General features: G+C 34.3%; 2 protein-coding genes across 2 annotated transcripts; both read left to right on the plus strand.

Moving 5' to 3' along the window:
* The first annotated feature begins 215 nt into the window (after window positions 1-215).
* Window positions 216-7,077, plus strand: LOC147381827 (putative disease resistance protein At1g58400). Its single transcript, XM_086429918.1, has 2 exons — window positions 216-2,040; window positions 6,911-7,077. Exons 1-2 carry the CDS (start codon window positions 216-218, stop codon window positions 7,075-7,077), a joined length of 1,992 nt encoding a protein of 663 aa, XP_086286044.1.
* A 188-nt stretch (window positions 7,078-7,265) lies between these two features.
* LOC147381828 (uncharacterized) lies at window positions 7,266-8,154 on the plus strand. Its single transcript, XM_086429919.1, has 2 exons — window positions 7,266-7,552; window positions 7,815-8,154. The coding sequence occupies exons 1-2, from the start codon at window positions 7,266-7,268 to the stop codon at window positions 8,152-8,154; spliced, it is 627 nt and encodes a 208-aa protein (XP_086286045.1).
* The last annotated feature ends 14,967 nt before the right edge of the window (window positions 8,155-23,121 follow it).

The raw sequence follows: 23,121 nt of genomic DNA on the forward strand, positions 1-23,121 counted from the left end.
TCCTAGCTTTCACATTTAAATTCTCAAATCCATCATTTTGTTGCCTTAAGCAATTTTTCCCACCCCACCCTCGGATGTTAGTTTTGGTATTTTACTTTGAAAAGCTACGATAATTGCTTCAGAAAAAGAGAAATCCTTGTTGAGCGTTGACCTCTCTCAGCTTATATCATCTGTTAAATACACTAAAACTTCATCTGTTTCTTAACATCCAAGTAATGGAAGAAACCTTAGTAACCTCCTTCCTTGAGAGATTGAATTATTTGTTGATTCAGGAATCCGAAATAGTTTATGGTCTAGAGGATCAAATCCTACTTCTTAAGACCAAACTTTCAGATCTAAAATCTCAAATCCAACTTTTCACCCAGAAACTCATTCAAATCGGTTACTTTTTAAGTGAAGAAGAAGATGCCACCACCACGACCACCACCAACATCAGCATAGAATTGAAAAAATCGATTCAAAATTGGTTGGGTAGGTGCACAGATACCATCTACGACGCAGATGATTGTACCGATCAATTCATCATTCGGATGAATAGCGAAGATCGGGAAGTGGCTGGTGATGTGTTCCAGAGTGAAGTACGGATGATCAACAAATGTCTCGTTGAAATTCTTCATGGCAAGTCTCAGTTGGATCAGTCAATTGCATCGATTGAACATAGAGGAGAGTTAAACATGCAGCAGAGTTCTTCTTTTGCTCTAAAATTCAATTCATTGCCGTTTTACCTTAAATCCTGCTTAATGTACTGTCGCATCTTCCCCAAAGAAGACAGTATATGGAACGAAAAATTGATTCGGCTATTGATGGCCGAAGGTCTAATTCAAGAAATTCCAGGAGAGAGAATGGAGGATACAGCTGAAGAAAATATCAGAAAGTTAATCGAACTAGGAATGCTTCAAGTTCGACATGAAAAATCGATTTCTTGTGCTGTCCCAATCCCATACCTCAATTTTGTAGCAGGAGATGAAACTATGTTCATCACCAATACAAATTCAGAAACAGCTATCCCTCTCAATATTCGTCGGCTATTTATCAAGGCTGTCGGTAATGCAAATGATCTCAACTTGAACAATATCCATATTCGATCTATAATTATTTCGGATAGGGACTGTTCAATTAACCATTTGAATTTCTTGGAAACTATGTTCTACTGTTTGAAACTTTTGCGGGTGCTGGACCTAAACTTTGCCAAGTTGAAGAACTTACCAGAAGAAGTGGATAATCTGATACATCTAAGGTATCTAGGCTTGACCTACTGTCGTCCTTTAAAAGAGCTTCCAGATAGTCTACGTAGTCTTGGAAATTTACAAACTTTAGATATTAGATATTCTAGCATAAATGTACTACCGAGTAGAGTTATGAATCTTCAACAATTGAGGCACCTACTAATGAACATAATGTTTCAGTCGGTTTTGATTCCAACTGGGTTAGGGCGATTGACGAACCTCCAGACTTTGACTGGTTTGTACGCTGGACGTAGCATTGCTAGCGAGTTAAGTAACTTAATACAGCTAAGAAAACTTGGAGTTTGTTATTTGTCAGAATTAGAAGATGAAATTGAGTTATATGCTTCTATAATGAAGATGACTGGACTTCTCTCCTTGACTCTATCAGCAGAGGACACATGTTATTATACAGGATCCTCCTTCAACAAAGGACTACTCCCCTCTTTTGAACATTTCTCTCCTCCGCCTTGCCTAAGAACTCTTCGTCTTTTCGGGTGCCTACAAGAAATGCCCGACTGGCTCAGTTCAATGGAAAATCTTACCGAACTAGAGTTAACCAACTCTGACTTACCTGAGATCCCAATTTCTATCCTCCAGTTCCTTCCCAACTTAAAACATCTCAGTTTGAATTACGCCTTCACAGAAAAACATATGGGTAGAGAATTTTTCAGGTCTGGTGGGTTTCCTAGTCTGGAAGTTCTCCTTATTCAATCAGAATCTCTAATTGAATGGATAGAAGTTGAAGAAGGAGCTTTGCCAAGCTTGAAGTGCCTCGAATTCTATAGTTGTCCAAGATTGAGGACTCTACCTGAAGGTTTGCAATTAATCACCACACTCAAAGAATTGCACGTGAACCCTATGCATGGTGATCTTGCACGGAAGTTAAGTCCCAACGGAGGCAGAGAGAATTACAAAATCAAACACATCCCAGTGACAAATCTGTATCCCCCCTTGGGATTTAATTTCTATGAGATTATGTTGATAGACAGCATAAAAATGGATGTTATTATCAAATGGTTAGTGCAACTATTATGATGGTTGATTTCTTATATCAATGTACTTTAAACATAAAATGTCCTTAATCTGAATGTCTGAATTGTGGTGCAAAGTGCTTTGTGGTTTCAAATAGGAATGTTGGATGATCTTGATGTATGGGATTCCATTTTTTAACCATTATGAAGCATGGTTAGTCATCTCATTCTTGGAGGCAATTGAGTGAGACAATCGCATTGAATCATTCGAGATCCAATATGACTTGACGCTTTGAAAGTCATGGCCAAGTTTATAGGAACTCAGGCTGGCCATTTTGCATTTATATCATCTTCTAATAATTAAATGGTGGTGTCTCTGAATATGATTTTGATTCAGCACTTGAATATCTATTGAACTACCAATTGCCAAAATACAATCATTACTCTTGTTGGTAAAGTGAAAATGCTCAGATGGCTAGAAATTACTAATAAAGCTCATCTTGCTTGCCAGATCTACCAACGACTATTTAGCAGGGGTATTTAGGATAACATGAGCATTATTTGATTATTCAAAATATCTAATCCCTCAATCAGGAAAAAACAACATGATTTGATAATTACTTTGGAAAGTGCACCTTTTCTTTTATTAATCAATGGTTGATTCATGAAGATCAAGTGAAAAAAACCTATATTTGACAGCTCAAGGCGTCAAATATTTCATTGTCAATTTTTTTTTGACGGATCGAAATGGTCAAATTAATGAAGGATGGGAGAAATTTGAAGGCTCTATGCCCTCAAATTGGGGAACTTTAATTTAAAATTTGTGGGCTTTGGCCCATTGAATTTTCTTGTCAAAATTTTCAGTTTTCGTGTAGTTGAATAAGTTCTACTTAAAACTTAAATAGAATCAATTGGATTAGTCTTCAATTGAATCTAGTTAATTAAAAAAAGATATATTAAAGGGCAAGTTTCCAAATCATGGGACGAAATCTTCTTAGTCACAGGGGACAACACACTTTTCCAAATTATGTACAAAGTTGGTAAAAATGATTTCAGTAAATAAATTATTTTTTGGGAAAATGACTCTTAAAGTTAAATGTAAAACTCTGGTTTTTGATTCTTATCTCGAGGAAAAAAATAGAATTTAAAAAAAATCTTGAAAGTGAGACTTAGGGGTAAAACTTTAGGATGTTTTTGATCATTTTTAATGGAATCTGACCTTACCATTTGGTTGAAAATGATTGAAAAATATATTTAACTTGTAAGCACGCTCAAATGCGAATCCGAACAGAAAAGTTATAAAATCCTCGATTACCGAGTCATATCAGGTTAAAATAATGACTTTTTGGTAGAGCAAGAATTTTTAAAATTTAATCATACGATTGAATTCGTAATGAAAATTATATAAAGATGATTACTTACTTGTCATTTTTGGAGATCAAGAAGTCGAATTATTGTCAAAAACGAAAATGATGTCAATTTTAGGGTCACACGGGCAAAAAATATAAATTTTGTTAGAGATAGAATTTATTAAAAATTGACCATACCATTAGATCCGGAACAAAAAATTAGACAAAATAGAGTATTCACTTGTTACTTTTGGAATTCGGATGGTCAAGTTATCATCGATCGAAACAATAGGCAAAATATCGATTTTGTCCCAAGACTTTATATAAATAAAATTTTTAATTTTTTTATATTCATCATCATTCTCATGCGTCCAAAACCAATGAAGGTTTAAAAAAAAAATTTCTTCTGATTTTTCAATTTTAATTCGTCGCAAACAATCTATCTTCGACCTTTGACGCAGAAGAGAAAATTATCTACAGTCTCGTTCTCTACAAAATCCACCTAATTTCTTTTCGTTTTCTTTTCTTTTTCACCCCGTATCATTAAAAAATAGTTGTATATATATATGGGAGTCTCGCAACTTCGACATCGGATTTCATCCGTTTTGAGATCAAATCATCCTCTGTCGCAAAAGGAAAAAAAGGAAGACGACATCGAGATCTTCAAAATCATTATGTTAGATTCAAAATCAACAATCTCAAAGTTCAAACCACCTCGATTTCCATACCGATTACCTCGATTTCGTAAGCGTGCTTCAATTCCGTTGCCTAGAGATTGTAAGGAACTTTTAATTTCTATTAGTAATCGTAGATTGTGAAAATTATATTTAGGATTTTATTTAAAATTTCTTATGTGTTTCCAAAAATATAGAATTCAATTGATTATTTTAAATTCACGTCAAAACTTGCATATTTGATAAGTTTAATTGTATTTTATAACAAATTATACGTGGGTAGGATATTTCATCAGGTTATTTTCGTCAGTTGGGTCATGTGCACCGCTCGGACCCTATTTTGATATAAGTTTTGTAAATTTTTAATTTTAATGATAAAAAATGAATTTTATGGTTGAAAAAAAAATAAATATTCAATGAACTCATATTAAGTTTATGAATATCAGAAAATTGATATTTTATTTGAGAGATTGAAAAATATAAAAATCAAAAAAAGGGAAAAAGGGTATGAAACGGTAAAATATCAGAGTCACACCCGAGGGGTAATGTCTGCATTTTACATTATTGTGTTGTGTGTAGGTTGGTGAACGGACATTTAGGGATAATGTTACTGGTTGTATGTTGATATACTTTCTGTTAACGCGAGGCGCTATTTATTTTTTCGTTCCGTTATTTATTTTAGGCTGAGTGGCCACAGTTATATGGTAGAAAACTGGATATCCATTATCAATCTTGTATTGTTATTTTTTTTTTTCAAATAAAAAAATATATATAATATATATATATAAAACTATTTTGTAAGTTGTTAAAGAGTTTGTGAATACCTGAAGGGATAGTGCATCATATCATCCGGAGTGGTGTATTATCTTGGGATGCATAGTAGGAACCACCAAGCTCATACGTGTTATGAAACGCGTATAAGAGTGGAGTTACAACTGGAATCCGAGTTTATTCCTCTCTATCTTTACCATTGAAGTTGTAATGTAAAGATAGTCGTATAGGATTGATTTATATATTTGGGAATCAAATGCACACTTGATAGACATAGATGAAAATGATTAGTTAGTGATTACTAACAATCTATAGTAATCGAACGTTCTAACACATTGAAAAAAGACCCATTGCTTACAATCACGTCAAACGATCAGTCTGAGCTGGATAAATAGTCTCACAAGTGTGGTAAATAGTGATCAGCCACAAAATTAGGAACTAATAATTTATTATGAAACATCACGTCTCGATTATGAGCGATCCAATCGTGAATCCCAACTCTCTAATTCCATTACTCCACCATTGTGTATTATGTACACGTTGACTTATTTTGATATATAAAATGAAATGCATGTTTATACAAAAATATAATGTTTTCATTTGACCAATTAGACTTTTATAAAAAGAAAATGTTATAGTGAGTATTATTGATCAATTTAATGTGAGTTTTAAAATGTTTAGTTGCTCATCCCTAACTATATGTACCAGTTAATCGTAGTTTATTCTATAAAATTTTACATATGTTAAAATGATTTAGCATGCTTATTCGTTCATGTTAGAAAAGGTTATTGGTAGAAATTGTTTTCTTCTTTACTTGATAATCATTGTTACTCACCATTTCCTTCTCCATTTTTTTAGTTTCAGACCTGAAGCTTAACGAGACAGGTGTAGAAAACGAGTGAGAATCATTTGGTGGGTCAAATAAATAGCCAAAGTCCGTCACTTGGTGAGCATTGGGGTTATATTCCCTAGTAGTGTCGATTTGTCTAAGAGTATTATAGGTTTTATTTTGAGTGATAGGACTTTTGTTAGAGTGAGAAATATTTATATAATCCCGTATATAAATTTCTTTTTCCGTACTCTGATCTATCGTACGTTATTAGATGTATATAGGCTTCCGTTAGTATTATATTTTTGTATGTATATATGCAGGATTGTATGTCATTTATCAGGTGCAGGTTGAACGCCTTGGAATGCTAATATAAACAGAAGAGATCATGCCAAAATTTTGAGGCACCATCTTGTGCCTTGAGATCTGACATAGGGCTTTGTGTTAGCGTTTGGCGGGGTGGCACATTAAATTTCTGAAATTACAGACCAACAACTCTCCATTTTTGAATTATAGACCATTTACGGCCTTGTTTTTCAAACTTCATCTTTGAAAATACTTTTTGTAACTTCCGTTATAATTATTATCTAAAAATACCAGAAATACCCTTTATAAGTTAAGTTATCTCGAAATATTTAATAAATTACTAATATTTCTAAGGTTGTCTTTCATCTCCCTCCTATCGGGAATACTAAGGCCCAAGACTTCATAACGATGTTAGCATTGTCCAATTTTTTTTTTTTTCTAATAAGACCCCTCCTAATCTTGTCTTTTAATGAAAGGGGCATGACCATGTTAGTCTTTTACACAATAAATACATTTATTATGTCATTTATAAATGCATTGATTATGTTGGCATTGATTGGCAAAGCATTACTACAAAAAAAAAAAAAAAAAAAATTAATTCAAAATACTTAAATGTTCATAGAATTTATTATGTTGCTCGAGCTCAAGAGGTTGAAGGTTGGTTTGAAGGCTTGGAGCTCCCAACATTTTCGTGATGACAAGAAAGTTGTTGTACAAACCTTTAAACAATTAGAGAGGGTCCAAAAAGAAATTCAACTCTAGCCCTTGAACGTGGTCCTGGCAGAAAATGAGAAAATGATTGCTAAAAGCTACAATGAGGTTGCTAGAAGGGAAGAGGCAGCCACTAGACAACAGCCTAGAGTTAACTGGTTCAAGTTGGGTGACTCAAACACTCATTTCTTCTACAAGTCCCTTGTTGTTAGGAGAGCTAGGAATATAATTTCCTTGTAGCAAGACAACAATGGAAACTAGATAGAAAGTGATGAAGACCTAGAGCAAGAAATCCTTGGTTATTACAAGAACCTCTATGGGGTAAGCTCAGATAGCAACATTGACAACCAAGAGGTTCAGCTCAAGAAGTTGGATGATCATGTTGCCAGTGCGCTGATCTTTCTTGTTAGTGAAGAAGAAATAGAAATATGTTGTTCTCCATGGATGGGAACAAGGCCCCTAGCCCAGATGGGTATTTGACTACTTTCTTTCACAAGTCTTGGAACGTCATAAGAAATGATGAGGTGGTTACTATTCTATTATACTTCCAGAGAGGGAATATGGTTAAAGAAGTGAATGCTACAACCTTATTTCTTATTCCTAAATCAGAAAGGCCATCCTCTATTGAAGAGTACGAGCCAATAGCATGCTGCAATGTCCTATATAAGTGCTTCTCCAAGATCTTTGCCAATAGACTCAAAGGAACTCTGAACATGTTGGTCAATCCTTTCCAATCAACATTCATTCAAGACAGATCTATCAAGGATAACATAATATTGTCCCATGATCTTGTCAGGAACATTCACCCCCCCCCCCCCCCAATGTGTTGCCAAAGTGGATTTGAAAAAAACTTATGACTCGGTGGCTTGGGAGGCCATCATCTATTGCCTTGAAGTGGTGAATTTCAATTATAAATTCATTGCCTGGATTTGGGGACGCATCTCTTCTCTTATGTATTCAGTAGCCCTTAATGGCAGCTTGAAAGGGTACTTCCAAGGTGAAAGAGGAATCCGTCAAGGAAACACTATTTCTCTATACTTGTTTGTGCTGGTGATAGAGATGCTTTCAGCTAAGCTTGAGGAACTAACTAGGAAAGGTAGCATTGAGCTGATGGCTAAGTGGAAGTGCCCTGCTATTAGCCATCTGATCTCTACTATTAGTCATTTGATTTTTGCTGACGACCTCATGTTGTTCTTCAAAGGAACTCCCAATTTAACTAAAACTTTCAAGGGAACCTTGGATTGGTTCAACAACTGGGCTGAAGATGAACCTAAACAAAATCAATATATATTGTCCAGGCATGAGTTGCAATGTTAAAGCTAGAACTAGCCACATCTTACAAAATTCAGAAGCCACCCTGCCAATAAAGTACCTTGGGTTGCCCCTAATTTCTTCAAGACTGAAAGTTAGGGATTGCCAACCCCTCATCACCAAGATAACAAGGAAGATCAAGTCTTAGAAAGCGATTCTTCTCCCTAGTTGGTCGAATGGACCTCAATAGGTCTGTGATCAGTAGCATGCAAGGGTATTGGGTTAGTGTGTTGATGTTGCCTAAGAAAGTGCTAAGGGTGTAGAACAATTTTTTGTCTAGTTTATATCTAAGAAGATGTGTTGCATTTGTTGGAAGACAATAGCCAGGAACAGAAGAGATGGAGGGCTGGGGTTCCATGATATGGAGCTTTAAAATAGTGCTGGGATTGCTAGGCATGTGTGGGATATTGCGTTCAACAAAAGTAGCATATGGGTGGACTAGATCAAGAAGAATCTTATCAAAGGTAATCATTTCTTGAATATGGCCACAACTGCTAAAGCCTCTTGGATGTGGACGAAAGTCATGCAGATGAGGAGGAATATCCAAGATATGGTATTCCACATAATTGGAGATGGGGGAGACACATTCATTTGGCAAGACCCATGGACAACAGGAGGGGTGATCTTAAACAACAACCAGCAGGTCAACTTGTATGACTCAAGGCTGCACAAGGAACCTAAAGTCAGCACCCTATTTAGAGGGAACAAGTGGCAGCTTCCTTTGCACCTGGCAACATCGCTAGGGGGATTATGGCAGCGAATCAGCTCAAGAGACCTTGATTGCACTGAGAAGGATAGAGTTGTGTGGACTCCTGGCCCTAAAGGCTATTTATCTATGAAATTTTCCTATATAACTATCGGTGTTGTTTTTGCAGGAATTCTACATAGTTTGAAGACCACTTGTTTCTTGGGTGCGACTTCTCCTATGAGCTATGGTAGAGATTCTTAAGGAAATCCAATATTAGCCACTCAAATCATGACTGAAGGATAGAGATTGAATGGGCGAGGAACAACTTCAAGGGTAAATTGTTAAGCTCAGTGGTGAAGATGCTAGCCTTTAATGCTAACATCCACCATCTATGGATTAAAAGGTGTAAAAGAATGTTCTAGAGCAGCTTTAACCCACCTAAGCTCCTTGAAGCCTTCATTGTCATGGATGTACAACTAAGAGTCCAAAGCATTGAAGTCTTCACCTAAGACAATGCCACATCGAGAAATTTTATGGCCTTGTGGAATCTCTTTCCCAATTTTGTGATAAAGACCCCAATGAGCAAGTGAGACAAATCGTCAGATAATTTTTATGTGCTTAATGCAGATGGCTCCCTTAGAGGTATTAGGGGTGGAGAATGAGCTTTCATTAGAGACAGTAACGGCCAGACTGTTAGAGCTCTAGCTGAACATTCCCAAGGAAGATTGGTTCTTTTCCATGAGTTACAATCTATTTTTAAAGGGTTGACTATGGCGAAAGGGGCTAATATCTAAGTTCTAGAGGTTAGAACGGATTCCAATGTGGCCATTGGGTGCATCAAAGGGGAGTGTTAGAGAAGATAGGTTGGTTAAAGCCATTCGGTCAAAAGTTGCCCTCTTCCAAAGAGTTGTCTTTAGATTAATGCAACCAAATAGCAGACTTCCTAGCTAGCCTCATTCCTCTCTTATGTGGGTAGAATGCTCTTCGACCACAAGGATATCCCAAGTCGTCTTTGGCACATTGTTTGTAAGGATACATTTGGGCATCATTATGATAGATTGTAATTCCTCTTTTTCTGGTTGAGGGTCTGCCTAACCCCCCCTCCCTGCTTAATCATTAAAAAAAGCATTTATAGTATAAAAGACCAATACATCCTAATCTTTTTCACTAAAAGACAAAACGAAAAGGATTATTATTAGAAAAAAAAAAGTGTTGGACAATGCTAACAATCCCATGAGATCTTAGATATTAACATTCCCCTTTAATAAATTACTAATATTTTTAAGATTATCTTTCGTCTCTCTTCTACGGATACCGTTGTCGGCATACTCAATTATGAGAAGCATGCTCATGGAAAGAAAAGAAAGAACAGAAAAGGATTGAAGCCTAACAATCCTTCTAATTATGAAGCCAATATCTTGACTGGAATGGTTTTTCAGCCTTCCTCATCTCCATTATCAGAACTAGGGGTATTCTTGGAGAAACCAACATCTTGTCGAACTTGGTCTTCCTCTTTCGAGTTGACATATCCAAAAACTTGTTGAACCTATGTTAGGTGTGAAGGTTAGACATAATCCAAGTTGCAATACAAAGAGAGTCGTAGTTTAGAAGAATGTCACATTCCTAAAGCGACCAACGATGTCTAAGTGAAACATATTTATTGGAGAGCAAACACATATGGCTGCATTCAATTGCAAAACGGCTTGATTAGGAACTTGATGTGTTTCAAATTCCAACCGAACACATTCCATGTATACACCGTACCTATTGTATAAGAACGAGATACTGTATGTGACCGTGAATCGCACCGATAATAACCTCCAAGAATAAGTATAAATTGACTCCCCCTCTGACGTACTCTCCTGATGTGGCATGTGCATAGAACCATAGATTTTTTTCTCACGATACACAAACTGCACATCCCCATAAAATATGCAGTTGTGTATCCCAAGGCAAAAACCTATGGTTCTATGTACATGCCACACCAGGAGAGTAGAGGGGGAGGCAGAAAATCACAACTCAACCTCCAATTTGAGTTGTGAATGACTCTTTTTGCCATATCAACATTGCTAAAAATACAGCCACTCTTTTGCTTACTCTTTGAGAAACAATTTCCTTACTAATTGAGTAAAGATATCGACCTTATATATTGAAATGATTGACAGAAGAAGTTAATTAGATCGTGAGACCTAGTAAACTTCACATTCCTCCAGCAACTAAGGGTGATGTAATTATATAAAAATAAATACATAAATAAAAAGCATGATATAATTGCAATATTCACATATTTATACGACATGCAATATCAAGAAAATACATGATATGCATAAAATATACATTTTTAATGATTATTTTATTTTCTTTAGGGGGGTCATACTCACGGGGTTTCACCATCATTATATCTCATCTTGGGATCTTCCTCAAAGGGTTCCCCCTATAAGTTATCCTCATTTTAGAGGCTATCTATATCCACGGAATGATATGACCGAATTTAATTACCTTGTTTCAAAGATAATGAGTATTACTTAGCAACATAAGAAACACATGATCATAAGATTTTAACATGACTACAATTTTATAAAGAGAAATGCATACCTTAAACCTTATCAAAATTGGGTAGTGATCTCAAGAACGTATATAATAACTAAATTATATCACTTTGATTTTTGAAAAATCTAATATGATTATTTTATTTAATTTTTTAAAAATAACCTTAATTGAAGAAGGAATGAAACTTACCTCTAGCACTGATGTTTTGCTATTGAGCCTTTTTTCCTCCCTAAAACTTGCTTCCCCACTTCTTGATTTTCTGATATAAATTAGGTTGTAATATTAAGAAAAGAAGCTATGTTTAGTAGTGCCTCTTTTTTTTTTTTTTCTCTCTCTCTCTCTTTTAAGAAGATCCAAATTTTTTTACAAAGCTAGAAGTGTAGTTTCAGATTTTATAGTAGAGATAAATTAAAACAATAAAGAGACCCACTTTTTCCCATATATTTGTGGTATTAAATAAACATGTCATCTTATTTTTCCTTAAACCTTATCAAATTCTTAAATTAGTTAGTCTACATATTTTTCATGATATGCCACATGGCATAATATTACTTTTACAACCAAACTTTAAGCCTCGAACTATAATAAAGTCTTCAAGAAAATAAAAAACTTTCTTTCTCTCATTAATTCACTTTTTAGAAAATTATTAACCATATAAAAGGAAGAGTTTCAAACTTAATTTTTTTTAATTGTAAAATTTATTCATCTATTAAATTGATCTAATGTTCTAATCAGTTATCTCTTTTGAATGATCTGATTGACATTGCATAAGCTTAACAATTATGAAATGTTGTATTTATTATAAAATAAATTTTGATTTACACCTCACCTTGCTTAGAATGATTACGGTTTCCCTATGTTAAATTATTCTCATCAAATAAATAATAAAAGTTTTAATTGAAACCAAATTACTTTCACAATAACATCTATGGTTTTGTTTGGGTGGGATCTACTGAACCCAACTTTTATTATTTTTTTTCTGCCTGCCCCATTTATTTTTTTCTTTCAAATTCTAATATCATCAATAATTAATTCATTTATTTATTCATGAAACAAAAATAATTTTTCTAATTTTTTTCCTAGATTTGGATAATGGCCCAAATAATTATTCAAGGTACTTTAATATATCTCTCTTAAAAGAATTTCATCCTCAAAATTAAATATGCACTTCAATTTTTTGAATTAATTTAGATATTTCTTTCAGATTTCAACTCCAACTTTTAGACCTCCTCAACATTATGATGTTGCCACAACGTCTTAACCATTCAAATAGCTTTAGTGCATAGGACTTGTTCCTTAGTATCTAAGATCTGAATAGGTTTCATCTCATACGTCATTTCTTTTATTAATTTAAATCACTTGCCACTGGATAATGTGAGTGGGTCCGGTACCTATTTTTGCAAGATCGATACATGGAATACCTCGTACACTCTTGTTATCTAATGAGGTAATGTAACATGGCTCTTATTCTCTTGAGAATCTTGAATGGTTCACTAGTATCGATAGATATTCAAGGTATTACAACCTACCTCCATTAAAATAATTTCAATCTAGAATTAAAAACATACCTCGATTGCCAAAAAATTAATATTTCTTTCGGATCTCATAATCAAATTCCTAAGGTACCTCCCTTAGGCTTTTCAATTAAATCTGCATATCATTAACAAATACTACATACTGCAAATTGATCTAGGTATTGCTTGAACACCTGATCCATCAAATCCTTAATAGTTGTTGGTTCTTTGATAAATTCAAATGCCATTACCAAAACTAAATATCCATATCATGTATGAAACTCGTTCATGAGATGTCATCTTCTCTTACACTCAACTAATAGTACTCTTCGAGTCGATCTTTCAATTCACAAAATTCAACCGATACATCCAATAAGGTGCAATAAAAATAAAGGCTATTATCTACTGAACTTCATGCAATCATGAGTTTTACCTCTTCTTATTAATGTCCTAAAAATATATTATGACACAACACAATGTAATTAAAATTCGATTTATAATTATACTTATGCTACTATTTTAATCCTCCTAAACATGCATTTTATATCCCCTCAATCCCTCAACAAATATTGTATACAATATATAAAATTACCCGATATGACTATTGTGGCAATCCCCATATTCATTAACCACGTTAGAATTCCGGATCCTTACTTAATTTGAAACCTACAATCCCATGAAAAATAAGAATTATGAGTTCATCTACTAACCCAAAAATTTTCATAATAAATTACTCATCACCAAATACTATGTTTATAAATATTGCTATGAAAATATGCACATTCTACTAATATATAAGAAATAAAAATAAAAATTTATTATCTCTCTGTCATCAAGAATTTTGTTATATTTTTTTCTCACTTTTACAATTTGTTATATATCACTATCTAATTATCAATATTTTAATTACATCATGGGATACCAATAATTATCAATACTCTTCAATCGACAATATTGTACTTTATATAAGCACACTATCATACTTTATCATTATCCATTGACACTTTGTGTCCATTTCCTATAAACATTTAACAGTAACGAATGCTTTTCAAAATCAATCCTTATTCAATCTTGAACAAAATAATCAATAAATAATCTTATACTTACTCCACAAAATTTTTCCTACAATCATTTTTAATTTTGTTTTTCAATTTTCTGAACTCTGCCTCTATTTTTATTTATTGTTTGCCGAATTAAGTATGCTTAACCTCATTCCTTTTTAAAATCAATAATTCAGTTATTTTGACCACTCAACCAACTCAATTATAATTTCTAAATTGAGATATAAGTGTAGAAAAAAAAAAAAAATAGTAGTTTGGAGTTTTTATTTTGAGAATTTAATTCACATGCCTTACTAGATTGCTTGTAATGGGCTTTGGATAAGGACAACAGGAGTAAAACCCAATATTTAAGAGGAATTGGAGTTGGAAATAATTTGATTTTAATGGGTGATAAAAGAATGCAAGAAAGAGAGAGAGAGAGAGAGAAAGAGACTTCTTTTGTTAAGTAGTCAATCAATGGAGTAATGAGGGGGATGTTTCATTCTTCTAAGGAAGGTATGGTTGGAAGCCTTGTGTTAGTTACTCCCTCCATTCCGCAAATTTTTTGAAATTCAAAAATATTCTTTATATGTTATATTAATGTGTTGGAGGATTTAGAAGTTATCTTATAGAATAAGCTATGCAAGGAATGTCATCCAAGAAAAGGGATTGTTAGAGAATAAAAATCTAGAAAAATTTTATTAGGCTTCTCTATACTTTTATGTTAAGAAAGAGAGAAGATAGAGAGAGGTGGAAGACATTGGGAACTTTGGAGACTCCATTCACTACATGAAAACAGGAAAATTCGACAAAAAAAAAATTGCCGGGTCAAGACTTACAAATTTTAGAAATTGAATTTTGACGGTCCAGGACCATCGATATTCTTGATGTTCCCAGATTTGACGGCTTAGAGCTGTCGAATTTCTCCCATTCTTCATTAATTTGACAATTTCGACTCGTCAAAAAAAAATAAAAATTTTGACAATGAAAAATTCGACTCCAATTCGACCTCTTGGTCTGTCAAATTTTATGAAATTTAACTGCCCAAGGCTATCAAATTTGAGCTTTTTTACATTGTGATTAGTGTGTGGTTTTACTCTTATTCATTTTTTATTTTTTAATAATTCTCTTTGTTTTTCATTTACAACATAATATTTTCTTCTTCTTTGGGATTAGAAAAGAGGCAAGTGAAGGGTTAGTTTGAAGAAGAGATTTAAGTGAAAATCTAGAATTTTTCTTTCATAAGGTAGATATTCTTTTGTATTAAATTTCCTTTCAAAAAACACATGTTTGCATATGAAAAAAATATTAGTAGCATGTTGGTATGCTTTCTTCTCAAGTAAGAATATGATCTAGAACTAAATTATTATATGATTACTTTGAATGGTATGAACTTGAATATATGAAACTTAAAATATTGAGAATTTATTACATAGAGCATAAAGTATAGTGTATAATGCATGTGTTGTATAATGAAGGGCCATGAACTTTTGGTATGAGCCAGTTGATGAGCAAGCTAGGACCATGGGTCCTTGACTGGAAAGGCCCTAAAGCTCTCGATGAAGGTCCATTGCGTGGGACGTGGTTGGCGTGCCCGAGTTAGTATGAGATGTGGTTAGTGTTGCCCAAGTTGACATGAGACATGGTCAGCGTTGCTCGAGTTAGCATGAGATGTGTTGATTTTCATGATGCATGATGCATGATAAAATAATTACATGTTATGAAATGCATGATAGTCTATAAATATTTTATATACTATATATTTTTCTTGAAAAATAATTTAGTGTTTGAGAACAAACCTATGGGGCTCGAGTAGTTACCTTATTCTTTTTCTTAGATTGACTAGTCGACGATGGTAAAAATGGAGAACTTGATGGAACTATAGATGCTTCTTCTTATTGAAATGTTCTTATTTCTTTTGAATTTTTTTTGTGTGTATAAGGGGTATTGGGTGTTATTTTTATTTTATTTTCGAGAACTTCAAATATTAGTTTAATTTCAATACTTTGGAATTACATTAAAGTATTACTAACTAAATCATATGAAGTCCAAAAATAATCTTCATGATCTAATACTTAAAGCTCTCATTGTACTCCAAATTCAAAAGTTCCAAATTAATTATTTTTATGTCACTTTAAATGACTAAATGTTTATCTAGTTCATATTCATCTCTATGGATATCAATATTCCAGGTAATGATAATTATTCTTGATGCAAACTCTAAGGATCTAAAAAACAAAAATCCTGATAATTTTTTTTCCAAACTAAGATCGAAATTTTCATCAAAAATACTAATTATTTTTTCGTATAACATTGCCTCACAATCACTTAAAATTCAATCTCAATCCCTATGGATCTAATGCCTAAAGCTTTGATACCAAGTGGTCACACCTCGAATTTTGCAATCTGATTCATAATAAAACCGACATTCCAAAATTTGAAGTGTGAGGAAAATTTATTATAATTATATTGAATAAAAAAAAAACTTCACTATATTAAGAATAATTTAGAATGTTCATGTTGTATCCAAATAAAATTGTGAATCCATATTCTAATGCAAATCCTATTGTATGATAGAATTACGATTATACTAAAATATCATGTGTTCCAATCCTGTTCTATTTTTACCTACCATGAATAATCCAAATCTGAAATGATTGTTAAAAAAAGTCGATTAGATCATGAGACCTAATAAGCTTCACATTCCGTTATGAACTAAGAGTGATGCAACTATATAAAATAAAGACATAAAGAAAGAGCATGATCTTTTTGTAGTATTTAAATACTTCTCACAACATGGAATATCAAGAAAACGCATGCATGATATGAATCAAATATACATTATCTAATTTCAATAAGGTTTAAGGCATGTATTTTTTTTTTTAAATAAAATTGTAGTCATGTTAAAATATTATGACCATGTTTTTTGCATGTGTTTCTTGTGTTTTTAAGTAATGCTCCTTATGTTTGAAATAAGATAATTAACTTCGGTTACATCATTATGTGGGTAGATAGTCCCTAAAATGAGGATAACGTATAGGGAGAGCCCTTAGAACCCTCGAGGAAGATCTCAAAATAAGATATAATGATGATAAAATTCCGTGGTTGTTAGCCCTAATGAAAAATAAGATAATCTTAAATCGTGTATATTTGATATTGATTATTTGTTTTCTTAATATTGTAAGTTGTGATAAATATGTGAATATTACAATTGCATCATGCTCTTTATTAATGTATCTATTTTTATATAGTTACATTGCCCTTAATTGATGGGGAAATGTGAAGTTTACTCGGTCTCACGACCTAATCAACTTCGAATGTCATTTATTTTAGATTTAGATTGTAACACCCCGGATTTTCAACTCATATCTCGAGGAAAGTAAATGGTGAGAGTTGGAGGGAAATATCGAATGAGAGACTTAGAGTAAAATACTCGAATATTGCTATGATTAATTTTGAGAAAAACCGACTTCGCCATTAGATTCAAAAGGACCAAAATATATACATTAGCCTGTAAGCAAGTTTGAATTCGAGTTCGGAGGAAAAAGTTATAAAATCCTCGAATTTCGCGTTAAGTGGGACCCAAAACAGTGGAATTTCGTTAGAGCGAGAATCGAAAAGATTTGATGACACCATTAGATCCGAATCGAAAAATTATTCGAAATGGTATATTCGTTTGTCGTTTTTCGAGTCCGAATAGTTAAGTTATGATCGAAACTAGAAATGAGGGGGAAATTACAAGTATGCCCCTCAGCTTTATTATAAAAAGGAATCTGATTTCTTTTATTTCATTATTTCCTCTTCTTCTCTAAGAAAACCCCAAACGACAGCCACTTCTCCACCCTAGGGTTTCGACCCATTTCCGTCAAGTTTGTGAGCGAACGAAGCCGAGTTGAACCTTGACGAAGAAGGCAAAGTTGTCGGCCACGACGAGGGCTACAACTTCACCACCTTTGGTTGTTCATTCTTGTTCGTTTTCCCCATCCTTCATCAAAACCAGCCGGGTAGCTAGAGTAAATCCCAACACATTCCATCCGAGGGCTTCATCGAGTTAGGAGCTAGGTCTATACTTCATTGTAGAAGCGAAGGAGAACGTCATTGTCGGATACCTTGCAAACCCTTGCTTATTTGGCATCCAAGGCAGCCCAATCTCGACTCTCGAGCCATCCAACCCTGATTTGTAGTGCTAGCTTGTATCCTTGGCGTCCACAACCAAGTAAGGGACTTCCAATTCTTATTGGTAGCTTTAGATTTCTCAAATGTGCATTTAGGGTTTTGAAACAAAACTTATTGTTTGCATTTAAATTGTAGAAATTGGTGTCTGATTTCAAATTCATGGTAGAAGTAGGTGTTTTGTTTATGCTTTATCAAATTTTGATAACAAAATCGTGGGTGGGTCGAATGGTTCGAAGAATGGAAGAAGAAATCGAAAAAGGGATCGAAAAACCCAAAAATCGCGAGTGAGGTTCAGGCTGTAGGTGGGAAGGGTCGGTGCCACCGGCACCTACCGAAGGCATTCTGTCGGTCCCCCGACAGAATGTTGCTTCTGCCACCGACGAAATCAAGAAGCCACCGAAAACTTTGTTCTGTCGGCAGGACCGTCGGTCCCACCGACATCTGCCGATAACCAATCTGTCGGTTCCACCGACAGAATCCTGGTTCTGCCACCGACAGACACAGTTTTGATCAGAACAGTGTTCTGACTCTTGGCTTGACCTCCTCACACCTTATACACTATTTCTCACCCTTTATTTCATTAAAAACATTTAAGTAAATGTCCTCTTTAATTTTACTTTCCATTTACTTTAATTTCTTTAATGAAATTAAGGTTTTACCCCCCATTTCGGAACAATGGGAATGGTTTTAAGATCCAAATCTCAAAGGATCAAAATCCGAATTTTGGTTTAAAGAACAAAACGTAATTTTCGACGTTTTCGGCAAGTTTTCAAAATGAAATAACTTTCGTGTTTCTTTGAATTAGATTACAAAAACTATATGGTGTCGAATCTCATTATCGAAACTTTCATTTCGAAAAACCCGTTTTCAATTTCGAAAACTTTGAAAAATTGAGTTTCCGACACTTAGCCAAATTTTCACCAGCTTTCATTATTTTTAACAGCTTTGGTCCCGAACATCGCTGGGACCTTGTTTTTTTATAAACTTCGGTGGTTTTCAATGGAAAGACCGAAATAATGACCTTGAAAAATTGGAAATGGATGGTTGATTTTAAAAGACGAAAAATGAGAATGTTGAAAGAATGAGAAAGGGATGAAACGGTAAATTGTCAGAATCACACCCGAGGGGTGATGTCTGCATTTTACGTTGTATGTTGTGTGTAGGTTGGTGAAAGGATATCCAGGTTATTAATGAAAGGGTTGCATGTTTATTTCCGATTATGTTAGCGCTTGCGCTGAGTACTGTTATTTATTTTAGGCCGATTGGCCACGGTTGCATGGTAGGAACTGGATATCCGTTCTCAACCCTGTTATGTTAATTTCTCTTTTGTTTAAATGAAAAATCATATATGTACGTAGCTATTTTGTGAGCTGTTAAAGGGTTTGTGAATGCTTGAAGGGATAATGTGTCACATCATCCGGAGGGGTACACTATCTTGGGATGTACGGTAGGGACCACCAAACTCATACGTGGTATGGGACGCGTATGAGAGTGGAGTCACAATTGGAATCCGGGTCCATTCCTTTCTTATCTTTACCAGTGAACGTGTATTGTAAAGGTGGTCGTATACGAGTGGAGTGTCATTTGGGAATTACATGCACGCCTGATAGGCATAGACGAAGATGATTAGTCAGTGATCACTAACAATCTAGTAGTAGTCGAACGTTCTGACACATCGAAAAGAGACCCATTGCTTACGGTCACGTCAAACGGCCAGCCTGAGCCGGATAAATGGTCACCCGTGTGGTAAGCACAGCGACCGGCCACAAAATCAGGAACTAAAAACCAGATTTATGTTGTAACATCATGTCCTGACTGGGAGCGATCCAGTCGTGAATCCTAACTCTTTAATTCCAATACTCCACCATTTGTATTATGTATCTGTTGTTATATTTCGGATTATAAATGAGAAGCATGTCTATTATTTCAATGTTGGCAATCTTATTTGCATAAAATGAAAAATGTATGATGAGTATGGATGATTGATGCTATGTGTAATTTTTAAAACTGTTTAGTTGCTCATCCCTGGCTATATGTACCAGTTGATCGTATTTTATCTTGTAAAACCTTGCATGTATTAAAATGTTCAGTATGCTTTATTCGATCATGCTTAGGAAGGGTTATTAGTAGGAATTGGCTGTGGACTTACTGGGTAACCATTGTTATTCACCCTTTCCTTCCTATTTTTTTTAGTTTCAGCACTTGCAGCTGTCGAGGCAGGCGTAGAGGCAGTAATTGAGGAGTATCTGGTCGATCAGATCGACGATCAGATTTTATTGCCTGGTGAGCACTAGGGCCACATCCCTTAGTGTTGTCAGTTTCATCCAGGATGTATGTAGTTTTTGGATTTGAGAGTTTAGGCCTCTATTAGAGTGAGAGTGTTTTGGTAAGCCTGTATATTGATAAATCTTCCGCACTCTGATCTACTTACATGTTAGATGTAATTAGTCTTCCGCTGTTATTTTCCTGTATCTACATTTTTATATACAGGTTTTGTTATAAATTGGTTTATCAGGTTTGAGTTCCGTGAAACGCTAACATAAACAGAGGAGACCATGCCGAAATTTCGAGGTGCCACCTAGTACCTTGGGATTTGTGTTAGCGTTTGGCGGGGAGCTACATAGATAACCATGGTGGGTAAGAGTGGAACAAGATTTGAATAAGTGATATTCTTAGTTTAGCTTTTATTTTGCATTCCAACTGTCTATCGAGTTGGGTTCCAAGTCGATATACCAGTCGAATATATGTCCACGGAGAGAGTAAATGAACTGTTTCACCATGAAATCATTATATGTTCTGATGTTTTTGTAAGTTTCGATGAAATAGTCAATATGTTACTTTGTATTGCCATTTCTTTCAAACGATTGGAATTCTGGTGGTTGATATCTTTTTGAAAAATGCATTTGCTCAATGTGTTGAGTATAAGATTTGGTGTAGACTAATAAGAAGTGTGGCATTCCCCCATATTGAGCGTAGATAGTATTAGTAACATTATCTACAGTTGTTGGACGGAGAGCGAGATAACAAATCCCTACATAAGATTCCAGGTAACATTTCGCAAGCTAGAGTGATTTCCTCATTGCTCATATTCATACGGAGCCATGTATGTTTTAGGGGTTAATCATGTTGTATGCGAGGGTCCAACGCTTTATTCGTTCGTTTTGTCTTCTTGCTCGAAATGGCTAACAATTGGAATATCATTTTCCTCTATTGCCTTTGTCATCCTATTGATGGTGTCTATCATATAGACTAGTTGCTCTTCCCTCGTTAGTGCTCTAATTGTCATCATTGCTATGATAGAAGTGTGAGTATGTGATGAGAAAGTAATTGATAAATATTCAGACGATCTCGTACTTGACTTTGAATCGAATCCAAAATCCGATGAGTCGTCAGTCTATAATTCCTTTGTTGTAAGTGTCGTTTTTTAGGCATGCTTCTTGGAGTGATGATAGAGAGGCTCAACTAGCTAGGAGCCACTAATTTTCTTCATGGTTTGCGTCACAAAATGATTGCTATTAACAACCTAAATAGATCCAAAGTTGGGAAAAAGGATTTTCTTAACTTTCTCTATAGTAGCAGATACGATAACATTGGTGTTGTGAGATGTCATCGATATTTTTTTTCTTCCGTAGTTCATTGAAAGATGAGAGACTGCATTAGTCCCTGTAGACACCCCATTTTTGCATTCGCCTGATTAATCAACTCGTCAACCCGATCGCAACAGTTCCCAATAATGGATGTTTATTCCATTACTTTATTTTGTTACCAGATATGTTTCAGAAATCCGGATGAGGAATCTCGAACTGACAAAACCTTAGAAACCACGCTACGCTAGGAAAATATGACCTCAGAAACATAGAAATCATCATTTTTCAAACAAAAAGAAGCTTCACGATAAAAATCACTAAAAATTGACCAAATTACCAAAATACCCCTAAAATCAAAACAACCCTAGAGCCTACATTACGCTTAGGAAAACCCATTTAAACACATAAAACAACAAATCGAAACCAAATAAATCATTTCACCAATTTTCACAGAATTTGACAAAATTACGAAAATGCCCCTTATAAAGTTCACAACCATTTCACGCAAAAAATTTCATAAATGACACAAACTAATATTTCCATTGAATTCCTTACAAAAAATCGATTCTAAAACATCATAGAATATTAAAAACTGACTTAAAACGTGAAAAGTCATCTCCGGGGGCAAAACGATAATTTCACAATTTTCATAATTAAAATTTTCGAAATTAATAAATAAAACATTAAATAATTAAATTGAAACATTAATGAAATTAATTTAAAATTTTTGAGTTAAAAAATCGATCAATCGGACTCTCATGAAAAATTGTTGAGGATTCGTGAGATATTTCTTTAAGGACCCCTCCATTTGGGGGTCCAAAGAATTAAAGATATAATAGAGGAGGTTTCTCCAAAAAATTAAAATCAACCAAGCAAGACTAAGGTCAAGGTATTAAAGTCAATCAAGTGAGACTAAAGTCAAAATTAAAGTTAATTAAGCAAGACTGAAGTCAAGATATTAAAAGTCAATCAATTAAGACTAAAGTCAAAATATTAAAAGTCAATCAACAAAGACCAAGAGTCAAAATCATAATAGAGTTCTAATTAAATAATAACTCTATCTAATAGAGTTCTAACTAAAACACAACTCCACCTAAAATAATTTTAATTAAAACACAACTCTACCTAAAACAAGTTTAACTAAAACACAACTCTAACTAAAAGAATTACAATCAAACACTAATTCTATTTAAATCAACCCCTAAAAAAATCTATAAATAGAGGTCCTCACACTCTATTTTCGTATAAAATCATAAACCCCAAGAGAAGTAGGTCAAACCCCTAGCCTCCCATAAACCCTAGTTTTGGAACCCCAACTCCTTACCTAACATCCCTTATTCGATTTTAACCTAAAAAATACCTAAAAGCCCTCCAAAAACATCCCAAAATCCATAACAAACTCGTAGAGTCTAGATAAA

This window comes from Akebia trifoliata, unplaced genomic scaffold (genome assembly GCF_017979445.1).
Source record: "Akebia trifoliata isolate Shusen 1 unplaced genomic scaffold, ASM1797944v1 Contig00235, whole genome shotgun sequence".
Taxonomy (NCBI): domain Eukaryota; kingdom Viridiplantae; phylum Streptophyta; class Magnoliopsida; order Ranunculales; family Lardizabalaceae; genus Akebia; species Akebia trifoliata.